At 40.9% G+C, this 14,841-nt stretch overlaps 1 protein-coding gene across 1 annotated transcript in view; it reads left to right on the top strand.

The window, feature by feature from the left end:
• RELN (reelin) overlaps window positions 1–14,841 on the top strand; it is a 530,384-nt gene that overhangs the window by 476,886 nt on the left and 38,657 nt on the right. Inside the window, exons 47-48 of the mRNA XM_065939296.1 lie at window positions 13,029–13,169; window positions 14,416–14,593. Coding sequence (XP_065795368.1) covers window positions 13,029–13,169; window positions 14,416–14,593 — 319 coding nt within the window. The remainder of the gene's footprint in view (window positions 1–13,028; window positions 13,170–14,415; window positions 14,594–14,841) is intronic.

Below are 14,841 nucleotides of genomic sequence, written 5' to 3'. Positions count from 1 at the left end.
TAAATTCAAGAGAAATAGTGGCAGTAAAATTGACTGAGCTTAATGATGAAAGGACATAGGACTGTGAGGGAAAGAGGAATGCAGAAGATGATTTCCTGGTCTCTGAGTTGAAAAACCAAACTAATGCTGGTGCTTTTCGTTAGGAAGGGAACAGTAAGATTAAATACAAAATGACATCACACTGCACTCCAAACATTACTCTGTTAAAACCTAAATGAATTGGGGTTAATAGATCATAATCTCTGATCCTCCTCATATACACTGATAAAGTTAGGTTTTCATGAAAGGGAAAAAAAGAAAAAAAGACTGAAAAGCATTGTGGTTTAGTGCAGGGCTCCCACTTTTCAGCCCTGTGATCTTCTAAGTAAGTCATTTCATGTCCCTAAGTTTCAGTTTCCTCATCTGAAAAATGAAGACTTTTTACCATATAAAAAGCTCATAAATGTGCATGGTAATGTTTGGGACATTGTAAACATTTACTGAAATGTAAGTCATTTTTACTTTTATGAGTTAACCACATAATCACATGTGTTAACCATATCTCAGGTTTATTACCAGACTTCAGTCAGACTGAGAAGTCTTTCTCATTTAGCTTAACAAAGTGAGCCCATAGTAATTGTAGGACACTACCTTAAGATTCTGCCCTGGAGGAGGTTACAACCTGATTATGGGAAAATAAATAGCTTAAAATTAATACATACTGAATATAATTGAAAGCCTCACTGAGGAATGGTCTGAAAATGCTATAGATATTAAGTATTGAGAGACAGTGTTAAATGCCAGAGTTAGAGAGGGTTTTGTAGAAAAGATGGGCCCTGGCCTCAAAGAATGGCTAGGATTTAGGAGGATAAGGAAAAGAACTTCCTAAATTAGGGGAAGAGCATGAACATGTGAGCCTGGGATAAGCACAGAGGTTGCTGATTAAAGAGGGATCTCATATCTAAAGCTGTGGGACATTGTTTGTTAGTAAAGTTGGGTTAACTTACAGTAAGCGCTAAAGCGAGGCAAGGGGCTTCCTGGGTGGTGCTAGTGGTAAAGAACCCACCTGCCAATGTAGGGGACATAAGAGACACCAGAAGATCCCCTGGAAGATCAACCCCTGGAAGATCCCCTGGCATGGCAACGCACTCCAGGACTCGTATCTGGTTCCCATGGACAGGAGGCCTGGCAGGCTGCAGTCCATAGGGTCACACAGAGTCAGATGCGACTTGGCACACATGCAAAGGAAGGCAAAGGAGTTTAGACTTGTGGGGAAAATGAACTATGGTGAGTTCTGAGTTGAGATTATTCTTCCAAGAAAAAAAAAAAATGGGAAAATAGAGAGACTCAAGTAAGAGAAAGACAAAGGCATTGTGATCATGATGATACATGATAACAAGAGTCTGGACTACAGCTAACATGAGAGTGATGAAGCAGATATTACAGGACATTTCAAAGAAAGAATTGGTAAAACTCAGTCATTAACTTCTTAATTGCATACGTCAAAAGATGACTCTAAAGTTTGAAGCCTGTGAAAATTGTGCGAAAGAGAGGAGTGAGCTAAAGCTGATTCCAAGAGGGGCAGTATGGCAGATTTAATCAAATGATGCTGAATTAAATGTGATGGAAATATCCTTTTGACAGAGCTATGAAGACTGGAGCCCAAGGGAAGATAATAAACCTTGGAGACATGAGCATAGAGGTCATAGGAAATGCTGTAAAACTGCTATAAAGCCCTCCAGAGGAGAGTATTTAAAAAGAAAAGATCCCTAAATTTAATAGCAGAATGAGTGGAAATAGCTATTAGAGGAACCAGAAGGATTCAGTCAGGGAAGTAGGAGAATCAGAAGAACATGGTATCCAAAAGCCAAGCGAGACTAGAATATCAAGCAGAAGAGATGATCATCAGTGACAAATGCTACAGTGAGTTAAGAAGCAAATTTCACAGTAGATTTACTAGAGTTTTTCAATAAGGACATAGTCAGTGACCTTCAAGAGAATAGTTTCAGTGAGATACTGGAAACGAATAGAGCTTGTCTGGTGCCAGAGCCCATGGGTTTAACCTATCGCACTGTATTAGCACTACATCTTTCTTGCTCGCCTATGGGTATGGTCCTAGAAGAGGTAGGCAGCGAGGATGCCAGGAGTTCTTGAGAAGGACTGAAAAAGTAGGAAAATGCTGAAATCAATTTTGTATCCCCTAATCTGAATCTGCCTCCTCCTCTTTAGTAACCCCAGACCTAAAAATAACAGGTAGCTCAAGTGGCATCATAGGTTCTTGAAATGTCATCTGAGAACTAGGGTGAGTCAGTGGAAGGACAGGTAACCTAAATCCACCTAGAAAGTCGGGGAAGGGGAGCTGCCACAGGAAGGCTCAGGTGTGACTTGGCTATTTTAAGTCACAGTTTGAAGATGATCCATCCCCTTCTACTGGCCCTAATGACCTGACTGATACCACTGTCTTTAAAGATTAACTATTACACTTTGGAAGCCAGGTTGTTTTAGTCACAGCATGGAATGTTCTTAATGTGTGCCGGAGGATTAAAGGAATGGTGATAAGCTCAAGAAGGGGCAAAAAGACCGTGGAAGGACTGGAGTAGTGGAATGGGGTTGGAGGAGTCGATAGTTTTTGCAGGTAAACAAATTTAAAGAGGCGACGTATTTTTCAGTGGCATTCCCACCTACCTTATCTGCAAAGAAAATATCTTATTCTAAGAAAATCAGATAACTAAGCATGATGTTTATTGGATTCATCATGAAAAAATATTCAAGGAAATTAAAAGTTCATGTTTTTTAAAGAGATTATTTAAACTTTCTCTGATACTCTGTTTCTCTCCATCTTTATTTGTAACTTACCAGTATCTTTTGAAAGACTTTTGGCAAGTATTTATATTATGGGACATCTTGTTTAAATGTTTCAATCAAGTCAAGGAAGTCTTAGACTTCTCTTAGGTATCTATCTTCTCATACATCATTTTGATGCTTTGAATATCACTGGTGTAAGTTTACCATATTTATGCTAGTGTCTCAGGGCTAAAAACCATTAAACAATTTTGCCTGGTATAAACCATGGTACTATTAATTTTTCACATACAGAATATATTAACATATAGGTGGGCATTCAGTTCAGTTGCTCAGTCGTGTCCAACTCTTTGCGACCCCATCAACCGCAGCACTCCAGGCCTCCCTGTCCATCACCAACTCCCAGAGTTTGCCCAAACTCATGTCCATTGAGTTGGTGTTGCCATCCAACTATCTCATCTTCTGTTGTCCCCTTCTCCTCCTGCCTTCAATCTTTCCCAACATCTGGGTCTATTCAAATGAGTCAGCTCTTCACAATAGGTGGCCAAGAGTATTAGAGTTTCAGCTTCAACATCAGTCCTTCCAATGAACACCCAGGACTGACTTCCTTGAGGATGAACTGGTTGGATCTCCTTGCAGTCCAAGGGACTCTCAAGAGTCTTCTCCAACACCACAGTTCAAAAGCATCAATTCTTCAGCACTCAGCTTTCTTTATAGTACAACTCTCACATCCATATATGACTTCTGGAAAAACCATAACCTTGACTAGACAAACCTTTGTTGGCAAAATATTGTCTCTGCTTCTTAATATGCCGTCTAGGTTGGTCATAACTTTCCTTCCAAGGAGTAACCATCTTTTAATTTCATGGCTGCAGTCACCATCTGCAGTGATTTTGGAGCCCCCCAAAAATAAAGTCTATCACTGTTTCCACTGTTTCCCCATCTGTTTGGCGTGAGGTGATGGGACAGGATGCCGTGATCTTAGTTTTCTGAATGTTGAGGTTTAAGCCAACCTTTTCACTCTCCTCTTTCACTTTCGTCAAGAAGCTCTTTAGTTCTTCTTCACTTTCTGCCATAAGGGTGGTGTCATCTGCATATCTGAGGTTATTGATATTTCTCCTGGCAGTCTTGATTCCAGCTTGTGCTTCCTCCAGCCCAGCGATTCTCATGATGTACTCTGCATATAAGTTAAATAAGCAGGGTGACAATATACAGCCTTGATGTACTCCTTTTCCTATTTGGAAGTAGTCTGTTGTTCCATGTCCAGTTCTAATTGTTGCATCCTGACCTGCATACAGATTTCTCAAGAGGCAGGTCAGGTGGTCTGATATGTCCATCTCTTTCAGAATTTTCCGTAGTTTATTGTGATCCACACAGTCAAAGGCTTTAGCATAGTCAATAAAGCAGAAATAGATGTTTTTCTGGAACTCTCTTGCTTTTTCGGTGATCCAGGGATGTTGGCAATTTGATCTCTGGTTCCTCTGCCTTTTATAAAACCAGCTTGAACGTCTGAAAGTTCACGGTACACGTGTTGCTGAAGCTTGGCTTGGAGAATTTTAGCATTACTTTACTAGCATGTGAGATGAGTGCAATTGTGCAGTAATTTGAGCATTCTTTGGCATTGCCTTTCTTTGGGATTGGAATGAAAACTTACCTTTTCCAGTCCTGTGGCCACTGCTGAGTTTTCCAGATTTGCTGGCATATTAAGTACAGCACTTTCACAGCATCGTCTTTTAGGATTTGAAATAACTCAACTGGAATTCCATCACCTCCAGTAAATTTGTTCTTAGTGATATTTGCTAAGGCCCACTTGACTTCACATTCCAGAATGTCTGGCTCTAGGTGAGTGATCACACCATTGTGAATATCTGGGTTGTGAAGATCTTTTTTGTATACTTCTTCTGTGTGTTCTTGCCACCTCTTGTTAATATCTTGTGCTTCTGTTATGTTCATACCATTTCTGTCCTTTATTGTACCCATCTTTGCATGAAATATTCCCTTGGTATCTCTAATTTTCTTGAGATCTCTAGTCTTTCCCATTCTATTGTTTTCCTCTATTTCTTTGTATTGATCGTTGAGGAAGGCTTTCTTATCTCTCCTTGCTATTCTTTGGAACTCTGCATTCAGATGAGCATATCTTTCCTTTTCCCCTTTGCTTTTGGCTTCTCTTCTTTTCACAGCTATTTGTAAGGCCTCCTCAGACAGCCATTTTGCTTTTTTGCATTTCTTTTTCTTGGGGATGGTCTTGATCCCTGTCTCCTATACAATGTCATGAACCTCCGTCCATAGTTCATCAGGCACTCTGTCTATCAGATCTAGTCCCTTAAATCTATTTCTCACTTCCACTGTATTATCATAAGGGATTTGATTTAGGTCATACCTGAATGGTCTAGTGATTTTCCCTACTTTCTTCAATTTAAGTCTGAATTTGGCAATGAGGAGTTCATGATCTGAACCACAGTCAGCTCCCAATCTTGTTTTTGCTGACTGTATAGAGCTTCTCCATCTTTGGCTGCAAAGAATATAATCAGTCTGATTTCGGTGTTGGCCATTTGGTGATGTCCATGTGTAGAGTCTTCTCTTGTGTTGTTGGAAGAGGGTGTTTGCTATGACCAGTGCTTTCTCTTAGCAAAACTCTATTAGCCTTCGCCCTGCTTAATTCTGTACTCCAAATTTGCCAAATTTGCCTGTTACTCCAGGTGTTTCTTGACTTCCTACTTTTACATTCCAGTCCCCTATAATGAAAAGGACATCTTTTTTGAGTTTTAGTTCTAAAAGGTCTTGTAGGTCTTTGTAAAACTGTTCAACTTCAGCTTCTTCAGCGTTACTGGTCAGGGCATAGACTTGGATTACCGTGATATTGAATGGTTTGCCTTGGAAATGAACAGAGATCATTCTGTCGTTTTTGAGATTGCATCCAAGTACTGCATTTCAGACTCTTTTGTTGACTATGATAGCTACTCCATTTCTTCTCAGGGATTCTTGCCCACAGTAGTAGATATAATGGTCATCTGAGTTAAATTCACCCATTCCAGTCCATTTTAGTTCTCTGATTCCTAAAATGTCAACATTCACTCTTGCCATCTCCTGTTTGACCACTTCCAATTTGCCTTGATTCATGGACCTAACATTCCAGGTTCCTATGCAATACTGCTCTTTACAGCATCACACCTTGCTTCTATCACCAGTCACATCCACAACTGGGTGTTGTTTTTGCTTTGGCTCCGTCTCTTCATTCTTTCTGGAGTTATTTCTCTGCTGATCTCCAATAGCATATTGGTCACCTACTGACCTGAGGAGTTCATCTTTCAGTGTCCTATCTTTTTACCTTTTCATACTGTTCATGGGGTTCTCAAGGCAAAATTACTGAAGTGGTTTGCCATTCCCTTCTCCAGTGGACCACATTTTGTCAGAACTCTCCACCATGATCTGTTCGTCTTGGGTGGCCCTATACAACATGGCTAGTTTCATTGAGTTAGACAAGGCTGTGGTCCATGTGATTAGATTGGTTATTTTTCTGCAATTGTGGTTTCATTGGGCATTCAGTTCAGTTCAGTTCAGTCACTCAGTCGTGTCCAATTCTTTGCGACCCCATGAATCGCAGCACGCCAGGCCTCCCTGTCCATCACCAACTCCTGGAGTTTACTCAAACTCATGTCCATCGAGTCGGTGATGCCATCCAGCCATCTCATCCTCTGTCGTCCCCTCCTCCTCCTGCTCCCAATGCCTCCTAGCATCAGGGTCTTTTCCAATGAGTCAACTCTTCACATGAGATGGCCAAAGTATTGGAGTTTCAACTTCAGCATCAGTCCTTCCAATGAATACCCAGGACTGATCTCCTTGAGGATGGACAGGTTGGATCTCCTTGCAGTCCAAGGGACTCTCAAGAGTCTTCTCCAATACCACAGTTCAAAAGCATCAATTTTTCGACACTCAGCTTTCTTCACAGTCCAGCTCTCACATCCATACATGACCATTGGAAAAACCATAGCCTTGACTAGATGGACCTTTGTTGGCAAAGTAATATCTCTGCTTTTTAATATACTTAGGTTAAGACAAATCAAATCTATTTCCATCCCACTACTACAGAGAGCAAAGCTATTTTCAAAAATTTTGAATTCCCTCTAAGTTTTATCACTTGTCAGATCTGCTGCCGAAGTTGTATCTGAGAATCTGAGCTTTGGCTGTATGCTGTATGGCTATGTGCTCTGTATGTATGCTATAAATGGATTTTAATTGTTTCAACAAATGTATGTCATTCTCCATGAAGTTATTTTGCAAGTTGTAGGAGCTTTCTCATATCTGAAGGATGGTCCAGGATCCCTAGGTGGCTCAGTGATAAAGAATCTACCTACCAGCATAGAAGCCGCAGGAAACATGGTTCAGTCCTTGGGTGGGGAAGATCCCCTGGAGGAGGAAATGGCAACCAACTCTAGTCTTGCTTGGGAAATCCCATGGGCAGAGGAGCCTGGTGGGCTACACTCCATAGGAACACAAAGAGTCGGACACAACTCTGAAGTGACTTGGCACTCACACGTGCTTATAGTATAATATAGTATAGTATACTCCCTCCTTGACTGGCAGTCCTCACACCTGTGAAATGAGACAATTGTACAAAACAGTTTCTAAGAGTCACCCTCTCCTTGCCACCCCAAAGTGTGCTTGACTTCCTTCTTATGTTCATAGTTAAGTGTCTTTTTCATCAGAGTCTCCCCCAGAGCAGAGTCTTTGTGCACCCTGTGACGTGGCACACACCTTTAGAGCCCTTCATAGGTAATTCATTCACACCACTTGTACCAAAGTTCATGCCTCCTTTCTAGAGCCTACTTGTACCTGTTGGTCATGGGCTGTGATGGTTCAGTTGAGGCTGAGTTGAGCTGACCCATGCTTCTTCCCAGGTGTACACCTATGAGTGGAATTACTGGATCATATGATAACTCTGTATTCAACATTTTGAGAAACTGACAACCTGTTTTCCCACAACATCTAGGAGGAACACATGAGGGTTCACATTTCTTCACATCCTTGCCAACACTTGTTACTTCCATCTTTTTATCATAGTCATCATAGGATGACTATTCAACTCAAAATATTGAATACAGAGTTACCATATGAACTAGTAAATCCACTCATAGGTGTACACCTGGGTAGAAGCTGGGGTCGGCTCAGCTAAGCCTCAACTGAACCATCACAGCCCATGACCTACAGATACAAGTAGGCTCTAGAAAGGAGGCATGAGATATAAGCTTCAGGGAGTTATATCTCACTGTGGTTTGAATTTGCATTTGGCAGGTGACACTACTGGTAAAGAACCCACCTGCCAATGCAGGAGACATAAGAGACACACCGGTTTATTCCCTGAGTAGGGAAGATTCCCTGGAGGAGGGCATAGCGACCCACTCCAGTATTCTTGCCTGGAGAATCCCCATGGACAGAGGAGCCTGGAGGGCTACAATCCATAGGGTTGCAAAGAGCTGGACATTACTTAAGCTCCTGAGCACACAATGACTAATGTTTCACATCTTTTCATGCATTTATCAGCCATTTATGTATCTTCTTTGGAGTTTTCTCCACTTTTGTCTAACACAGAGAAATAGGGTCATGGAGGAAATTTTATGCCCAACAGAAAGAAAAGGTCTTGTCTAGCAAGGCAAATATGGGACACATTTTGAAATGAGACAGACACTGTAGAGCCTCTAACTCAATCTCAGAGTGCCAAAGGTTTCAACTCTGACACTGAATAGCAGAAGTCAGGATAGACTTGTGTGTACATACAGCAGCAATAGGCAGGCACAGCTGTCCACAAATAAAAAACTGTTCTATTCTAGGGATAATGGTAGGAATAGGACTATTTGTGCAGGTTGAGATAGAGTTTTGAAGAGTTTGCTTATTGAGAATACAGAGTAATAATGAACCGATAGATCCTTCCCTTGTCTCGGTTTTCTGAGTAAATCAGTATGACTTAGGGCACTGGGCTTTAACATCATCATTAGTAGAATTGGAGGATTGGCTATATTTTCTAGTCTCAAATATTTTATGTATCTCTGAGAGTAAAGAACACATCAGGGAAGAGTGAGAAAGCATATTAAAAATTATGTATTGTTTCTATCAAAGAACTTTTTTCATGATGATGGTGAAGTCTCATCAGGACTTCATAAGCAGACATAACCATTTTGAAGAAAAGAGCAGATATAAAAGACTCTGAAATAATTATCAAAATTCATTATAAGGTGTGTAGACAGTGTGGGAAAAGTTTCCTTGGAAGAGCAATGATGGAAACCATGCTACTGACAATCACATTTTAACTGCTTAGCAATGGATGTTTAATTATTATGCAACACTTATGAAGCACTTACTATGTGATGTAAATGGAGAGGAAATAATATAAATTCAGAAAAGATGCAAGGAGAGGCCTTTCAAGGATGTGGCAAAAGGAGAAATCTGCTCCAGGGCCATTTTCTCCACAACTCCAAGAAGCAGCAGCCGATGGTGGCTATCATTATAGGGAAACTTCAGGATAAATGATGACACCTGCCAAGGGGCTTCACCAAGACACTTTCAGGTCTTGATAAACATGAACTAATTAATGTCCACAACACCACTGTGAGGTGGAAAGTAGCATTTTCCTAGTTTTATGGACAGGGAAGTGTCAGCATGTAACCATAAGTGATTTGGCCCCTTTACATAGTGACAAGACAATAAGAAGTTCTGGAAGTTCAACTTTCAGATTTCATTTTCGACTTACCTTCCAATTCATCCCTTAGTGAAAGTGTTGCCTTTTCTTATAAGACTATATTGGACAGTGTATGTACCCATTTTATGGGGTAGATACAGTTATTTCTAAGAATATAAAATCATCACATTTGAGATGGGGGCCCTAGAAATCATCTAATTTAACCACCTTTTTACATGTATTAATTTACTCACCATGAGCATAGAATTTACTAGGACCAGAATATAAAGTGAAAGTGAAGTCGCTCAGTCGTGTCTGACTCTTTGTGACCCCATGGACTGTAGTCTACCAGGCTCCTCCATCCATGGGATTTTCCAGGCAAGAATACTGGAGTGGGTTGCTATTTCCTTCTCCAAGAGATCTTCCCAACCCAGGGACTGAACCCCAGTCTCCCACATTGTAGGCAGACGCTTTACCGTCTGAGCCCTTATTTATCTTGACTTTCATTGGCCAACTCTGATTTTCACACATTCTATGCATAGTATCCTACTGTTTCCTTTTCTGTGGAATCCTGCAAAATGGTACAAACTGAAAGTGTCATGATCAGAAGTCCCCATGAAAACTATCAACCCAAACAGTGCATTTGGCTCTTAAATCTTCTGTAAGTCTGTTAAGTGGCTACCTGGATTGTGATCAGCACAGCCAGTGAGTGATCAGAAAACCACCACATGCTACGCAGCTCTGCCATCTCCTTACTCTTAGGAAGATCTCCCTCACTTTGGCAGTCATCAAATCACTGCCCCCTCCACCACTGACCCCCAGTTCCTGCCCATCTACTCTCAAGACTTCTTCTATTTCGAATTTTCACCTTTATTGCTACCAGTTTAACATTCTCTCAGTAAAAGTGTATGAAGCCCCATCTATAAGAGTTACCAACAATAAACTGATAAATAAGGAAAACAATCCAACAGAGGAAATAATGCATAAGTAGGCACTTTTAATAAAAAGTGAGAAGAGCTATGATAAAAGGTGATGGGCTAGGTAAAATGTCCATCATCATGTCTACAAATAATAAATACTGAAGAGGGTGTGGAGATAAGTGACCCTCCTACACGCTTAGTAGGAATGTAAACTGGTACAGCCACTATGGAAAACAGTTTGGAGATGCCTTAAAAAACTAAAAATAGAGATACCGTATCATCCAGCTATCGTACTTCTGGGCATATATCTGGAAAAGATGAAAACTCTAACTCAGAAAGATACACAAACCCCAATGTAGCACTATTACAATAACCAAGACACGGAAGCAAACTAAATGCCCCTTGACAGATGAATGGATAAACAAGATATGGTATACACACACACACACACAATGGAATGTTGCTGTTCAGTCACTTTAGCGTGTCCGACTCATTGCGACCCCATGGACTGCAGCACGTCAGGCTTCCCTGTCCATCACCAACTCCCAGAGCTTGCTCAAACTCTTGTTCGTTGAGTCAGTGATGCCATCCAACTATCTAGTCCTCTGTCATCCCCTTCTCCTCCCACCTTCTATCTTTCCCAGCTTCAGGGTCTTTTCCAATGAGTTGGCTCTTCACATCAGGTGGCCAAAGTATTGGAACTTCAGTTCAGCATCAGTCCTTCCATGAGTATTCAGGGTTGATTTCCTTTAGAATTGACTGGTTTGATCTCCTAGCAGTCCAAGGGACTCTCAAGAGTCTTCTACAACACCACAGTTTGAAAGCATCAAATTCCTCGGCTCTCAGCCTTCTTTGTGGTCCAACTCTCACATCCATACATGACTACTGGAAAAACCATAGCTTTAACTATATGGACCTTTGACTGTATGGCAAATAACTATATCACTACAATTGTTATAAATACTATGAAAGGAAAAGAACTTTTTGCTATGGAAGAAATGTAATTTTTAAAGGGCTCTGAAAGAATATTTCTCTATGAGGCCCTGACCTTTTCTTTAAGACTTAAAGGATACAAGAGTTAACCAGGCAGAGACAAAAGAAAACCATGCTGGCGGAAGGGAGGCAAGAGTTTGGGGAGCCTTGTGAGCTGAGAGGATGAGCAAGGCTCCAGAATTAAGTAGAGCGGCTAAGGGGGTTTAGGAGGGGGCTCAGCTCAGGCAGAGCCTCGTGGACCAAGGAGGAGCTTGCAGTTGAAGTTAAATGCAATAAGAAGTGACAGCAGGGCTTTAGGTCGACTTTTCTCTGCTGAGAGGAACAGATGGGAGCTGGCGAAACAGGTTTTGAAGAAATGAGTGCGTAGGTGCTCAGTAAAGAAATATCAAACTGAATGATTTATTTTCAGAGTGAAGATTTGAGTTCTGTTTCTTTTCTATTTTCTAAACTTAATATGTGCTAAGTTGCTCAGTCATGTCCAACTCTATGTGACCCCATGGACTGAAGTCTTCCAGGCTCCTCTGTTCATGGGGATTCTCCAGGTAAGAATAGTGGAGTGGGTTGCCATGCCCTTCTACAGGGGATCTTTCCTAACCAGGGATCGAACCCATGTCTCTTGAGTCTCCTATATTGTCAGGCAGGTTCTTTATCTCTAGCACCACCTGGAAAGCCCAAATTTAATATATATGAGTTCAACTAGAAAATTTTAAATTCTTGTTATTTGCTATTTGGTCCTGCCTAAAACAGATATCTTTCAGTCACGTGGTTAACATATCTTAATGACAAAAATATATGAATCCGTGAAACAAAAGTTGCTTTGGATAATTATTTCCCCCATGCTCTTTGAATGTTCAAGCTCACCTGAGCCTCAGGCATTGTTTGGATTTTACTGCCATCTAGTGTCTCTAAACACATAAGTTTATTTGTGTTTCTGAACAAGACACTCCTCCCAAGCTATGCAAGTGAGCAAATAAATTTCTGCTTATGTAGTGGGAGAATCTCTGTTTAGGTTTTATTTATATTGCATTTAAATCATTATAAAGTAAGTCTGGTCTTACTCCCCTCTCTTTTGTCTGTCTAGTTATCTAGGGTTTCATTGATCCTTCTGACTTACACCCCCACTGTCTTCCTAAGGCTCTCAAAATTGTGAGAATTCCTCCGAAATGTCATGTGAGGCCTATCAGTGTGCCCCTGCACAAGAGCATCTGACCTTAGGTAGCATGGGGGAGTTGAAACCCTCTCCCCAAGTCAAATGCAGAGGGCTGTGGCTGCTTAAGGACAAACATCTTTTCCTAAAATGCAAATATGTTAGCAGCAGACCTGGTGTCCCTTCACAGTGGTTTCCACCCAAAATTCGGGGCTCACTGGCTCCCTGAGGCTACTGGTTTTAGCATTAATTTTAGTTTCTGTTTTAATCTGTTTTTACAAGGCTCAGAAATATCATTGACCCAAAATGTATTCTCAAGCTATTGCAGTTCAGTCTGGCTTGCTTTTATTAATCAAAGTTGGGCAAAGAACACTGCCATTACCAACACTTTCAGAACGTAGGCAAGTGTGTTACATACATTTGTGTTACACTCCTCCATGCACTTGTTTAAACATACCAGGACACGTTCTTTTCTCCACCACATCCTTCATTATAATTTTATTTCTCTTCAAAGGTCCCAAGCCACTCGTTTCCGTTGGCATCAGCCAGCTCCCTTTGACAAGCAACAGACGTGGGCAATAGATAACGTCTATATCGGGGATGGCTGCATAGATATGTGCAGTGGCCATGGAAGGTGCATCCAAGGAAATTGTGTGTAAGTAGGTTTTTTTCTTTCTTCTGTAGAAAGTCCCTGACTCACATTCCAGCCGAATTTTTCCGAAACTGATTTTTGAATCACTCCCAAACTGCCTTAAGTTATATATTTTTCCTGAAATCTGACACTGAGCTAACTATGAAGTTTATGGCTATTGAATCTTCATTCTTGGTTAGAGATTAGGAACTGAACAATAGCTTTCTTTTAAGGAGAAGGCTGAGTTATAATTGACTGTGTTTTATTTTCTTCTGTGTTTTTGTGATACACCTGAGCCTTGAGAAAAATATTAAAGGAGGTTCAAGAGTTCAGCATGTTCTAACTGAAAATAATACATCATAAGTATTTTTCTCACTTAGGTCTGACTGTATATGTAATGATGTGCATTACTTGTGGTTTGAATGGTATTCCTGTGTTATTTGCATAAGAAAGTATATAAATACCTGATCAATTTGCCAGTTATATTTCATGGAGAGACCTGGGATTTTACTCTCATAGAGCCTTAGCATCTTTGGAAGGATCTAAAGAGTGTGTGTGTGTGTGTGTGTGTGTGTGTGTTGTGTACTACGGACTCTGTGGCTTTATTTTCAAAGACTCTACTGTTAGATGGGGTAGTATGAATGAAGATCCTGATAAAGAATTCACATTTCCCTTCTCCATTAATCTCTGCACACCTGGGAAGTCTTTCTTTTGATTAATGATTCTAGCCCATATCAACCATGACCTCTGTGACTCCAGAGCTTCCCAGTCCTATATTCATATTTCTTCCCACATTGAACAGAGAATTCAGTCCTGTGGTCAAAGATGGCAGTTGCTATCCGAAGTGCCCTTTGCTATTTAGAACCTGGCCTCTTGAATTCCTGATTGGCCCAAAGTCTCTGTTAAAAAGACTGATTTCATAAATTATTAGGACCAACCAGGTTAGTTTGGTATCTGCAATTGCTTATCAGCCATCCAGAGCTGTGTCATCTAGGGACTGGGCTTTAGTGAATTCTTTCAGGTTGCTTCTTTCTTTCCGCCTATAAGCCCAAGTCACTAATTTAGGAAAGCCTAGAGGTAGTTAATTCACTCCTTATTTCTAATCTAAAGCACTGTTAAGGAGAGCAACTGAATTACGGCAAACTCTATGAAGATAACTAATCTTTCATCATCTTGGACTAGGAAAAGGAGTTGGCCTCATTAATTTGAGAGCACACTTGCAGGACCTGTGTTTGATGCTGACTTTTCTTTTCTCTTTCTCCACTCCCAGTTGTGATGAGCAGTGGGGTGGCCTGTACTGTGATGAGCCTGAGACCTCTCTTCCAACTCAACTCAAAGACAACTTCAATCGGGCCCCATCTAACCAGAACTGGCTGACTGTGAATGGAGGGAAATTAAGTACTGTGTGTGGAGCTGTGGCTTCAGGAATGGCTCTTCATTTCAGTGGGGTCAGTGTTTGGTTGCTGTTTATTCATTTCTGCTTTCTCTGAGTTCCTCCCCCTCCCAAAACTGACTCTCTTTTGAAGTTTAATCAACAAATCAAGATGCAGAGTTAGAAACTCTAAATGCACAAACCTGATGTGAACTCACAACTTTCTACAAATCAGAAAATGCTTATCATTGTCAACATTTTCCTGTCACAAATCAGTTTGGACAATTTAATTATGCAAGGTGGTGTCAGTACAGGTATATTTAA

The sequence above is a fragment of the Muntiacus reevesi genome, chromosome 6 (assembly GCF_963930625.1).
Source record: "Muntiacus reevesi chromosome 6, mMunRee1.1, whole genome shotgun sequence".
In the NCBI taxonomy this organism is placed as follows: Eukaryota; Metazoa; Chordata; class Mammalia; order Artiodactyla; family Cervidae; genus Muntiacus; species Muntiacus reevesi.
The sequence above is the reverse complement of the archived record's forward strand: the minus strand, read 5'-3'. Positions and strand labels throughout refer to the sequence as shown.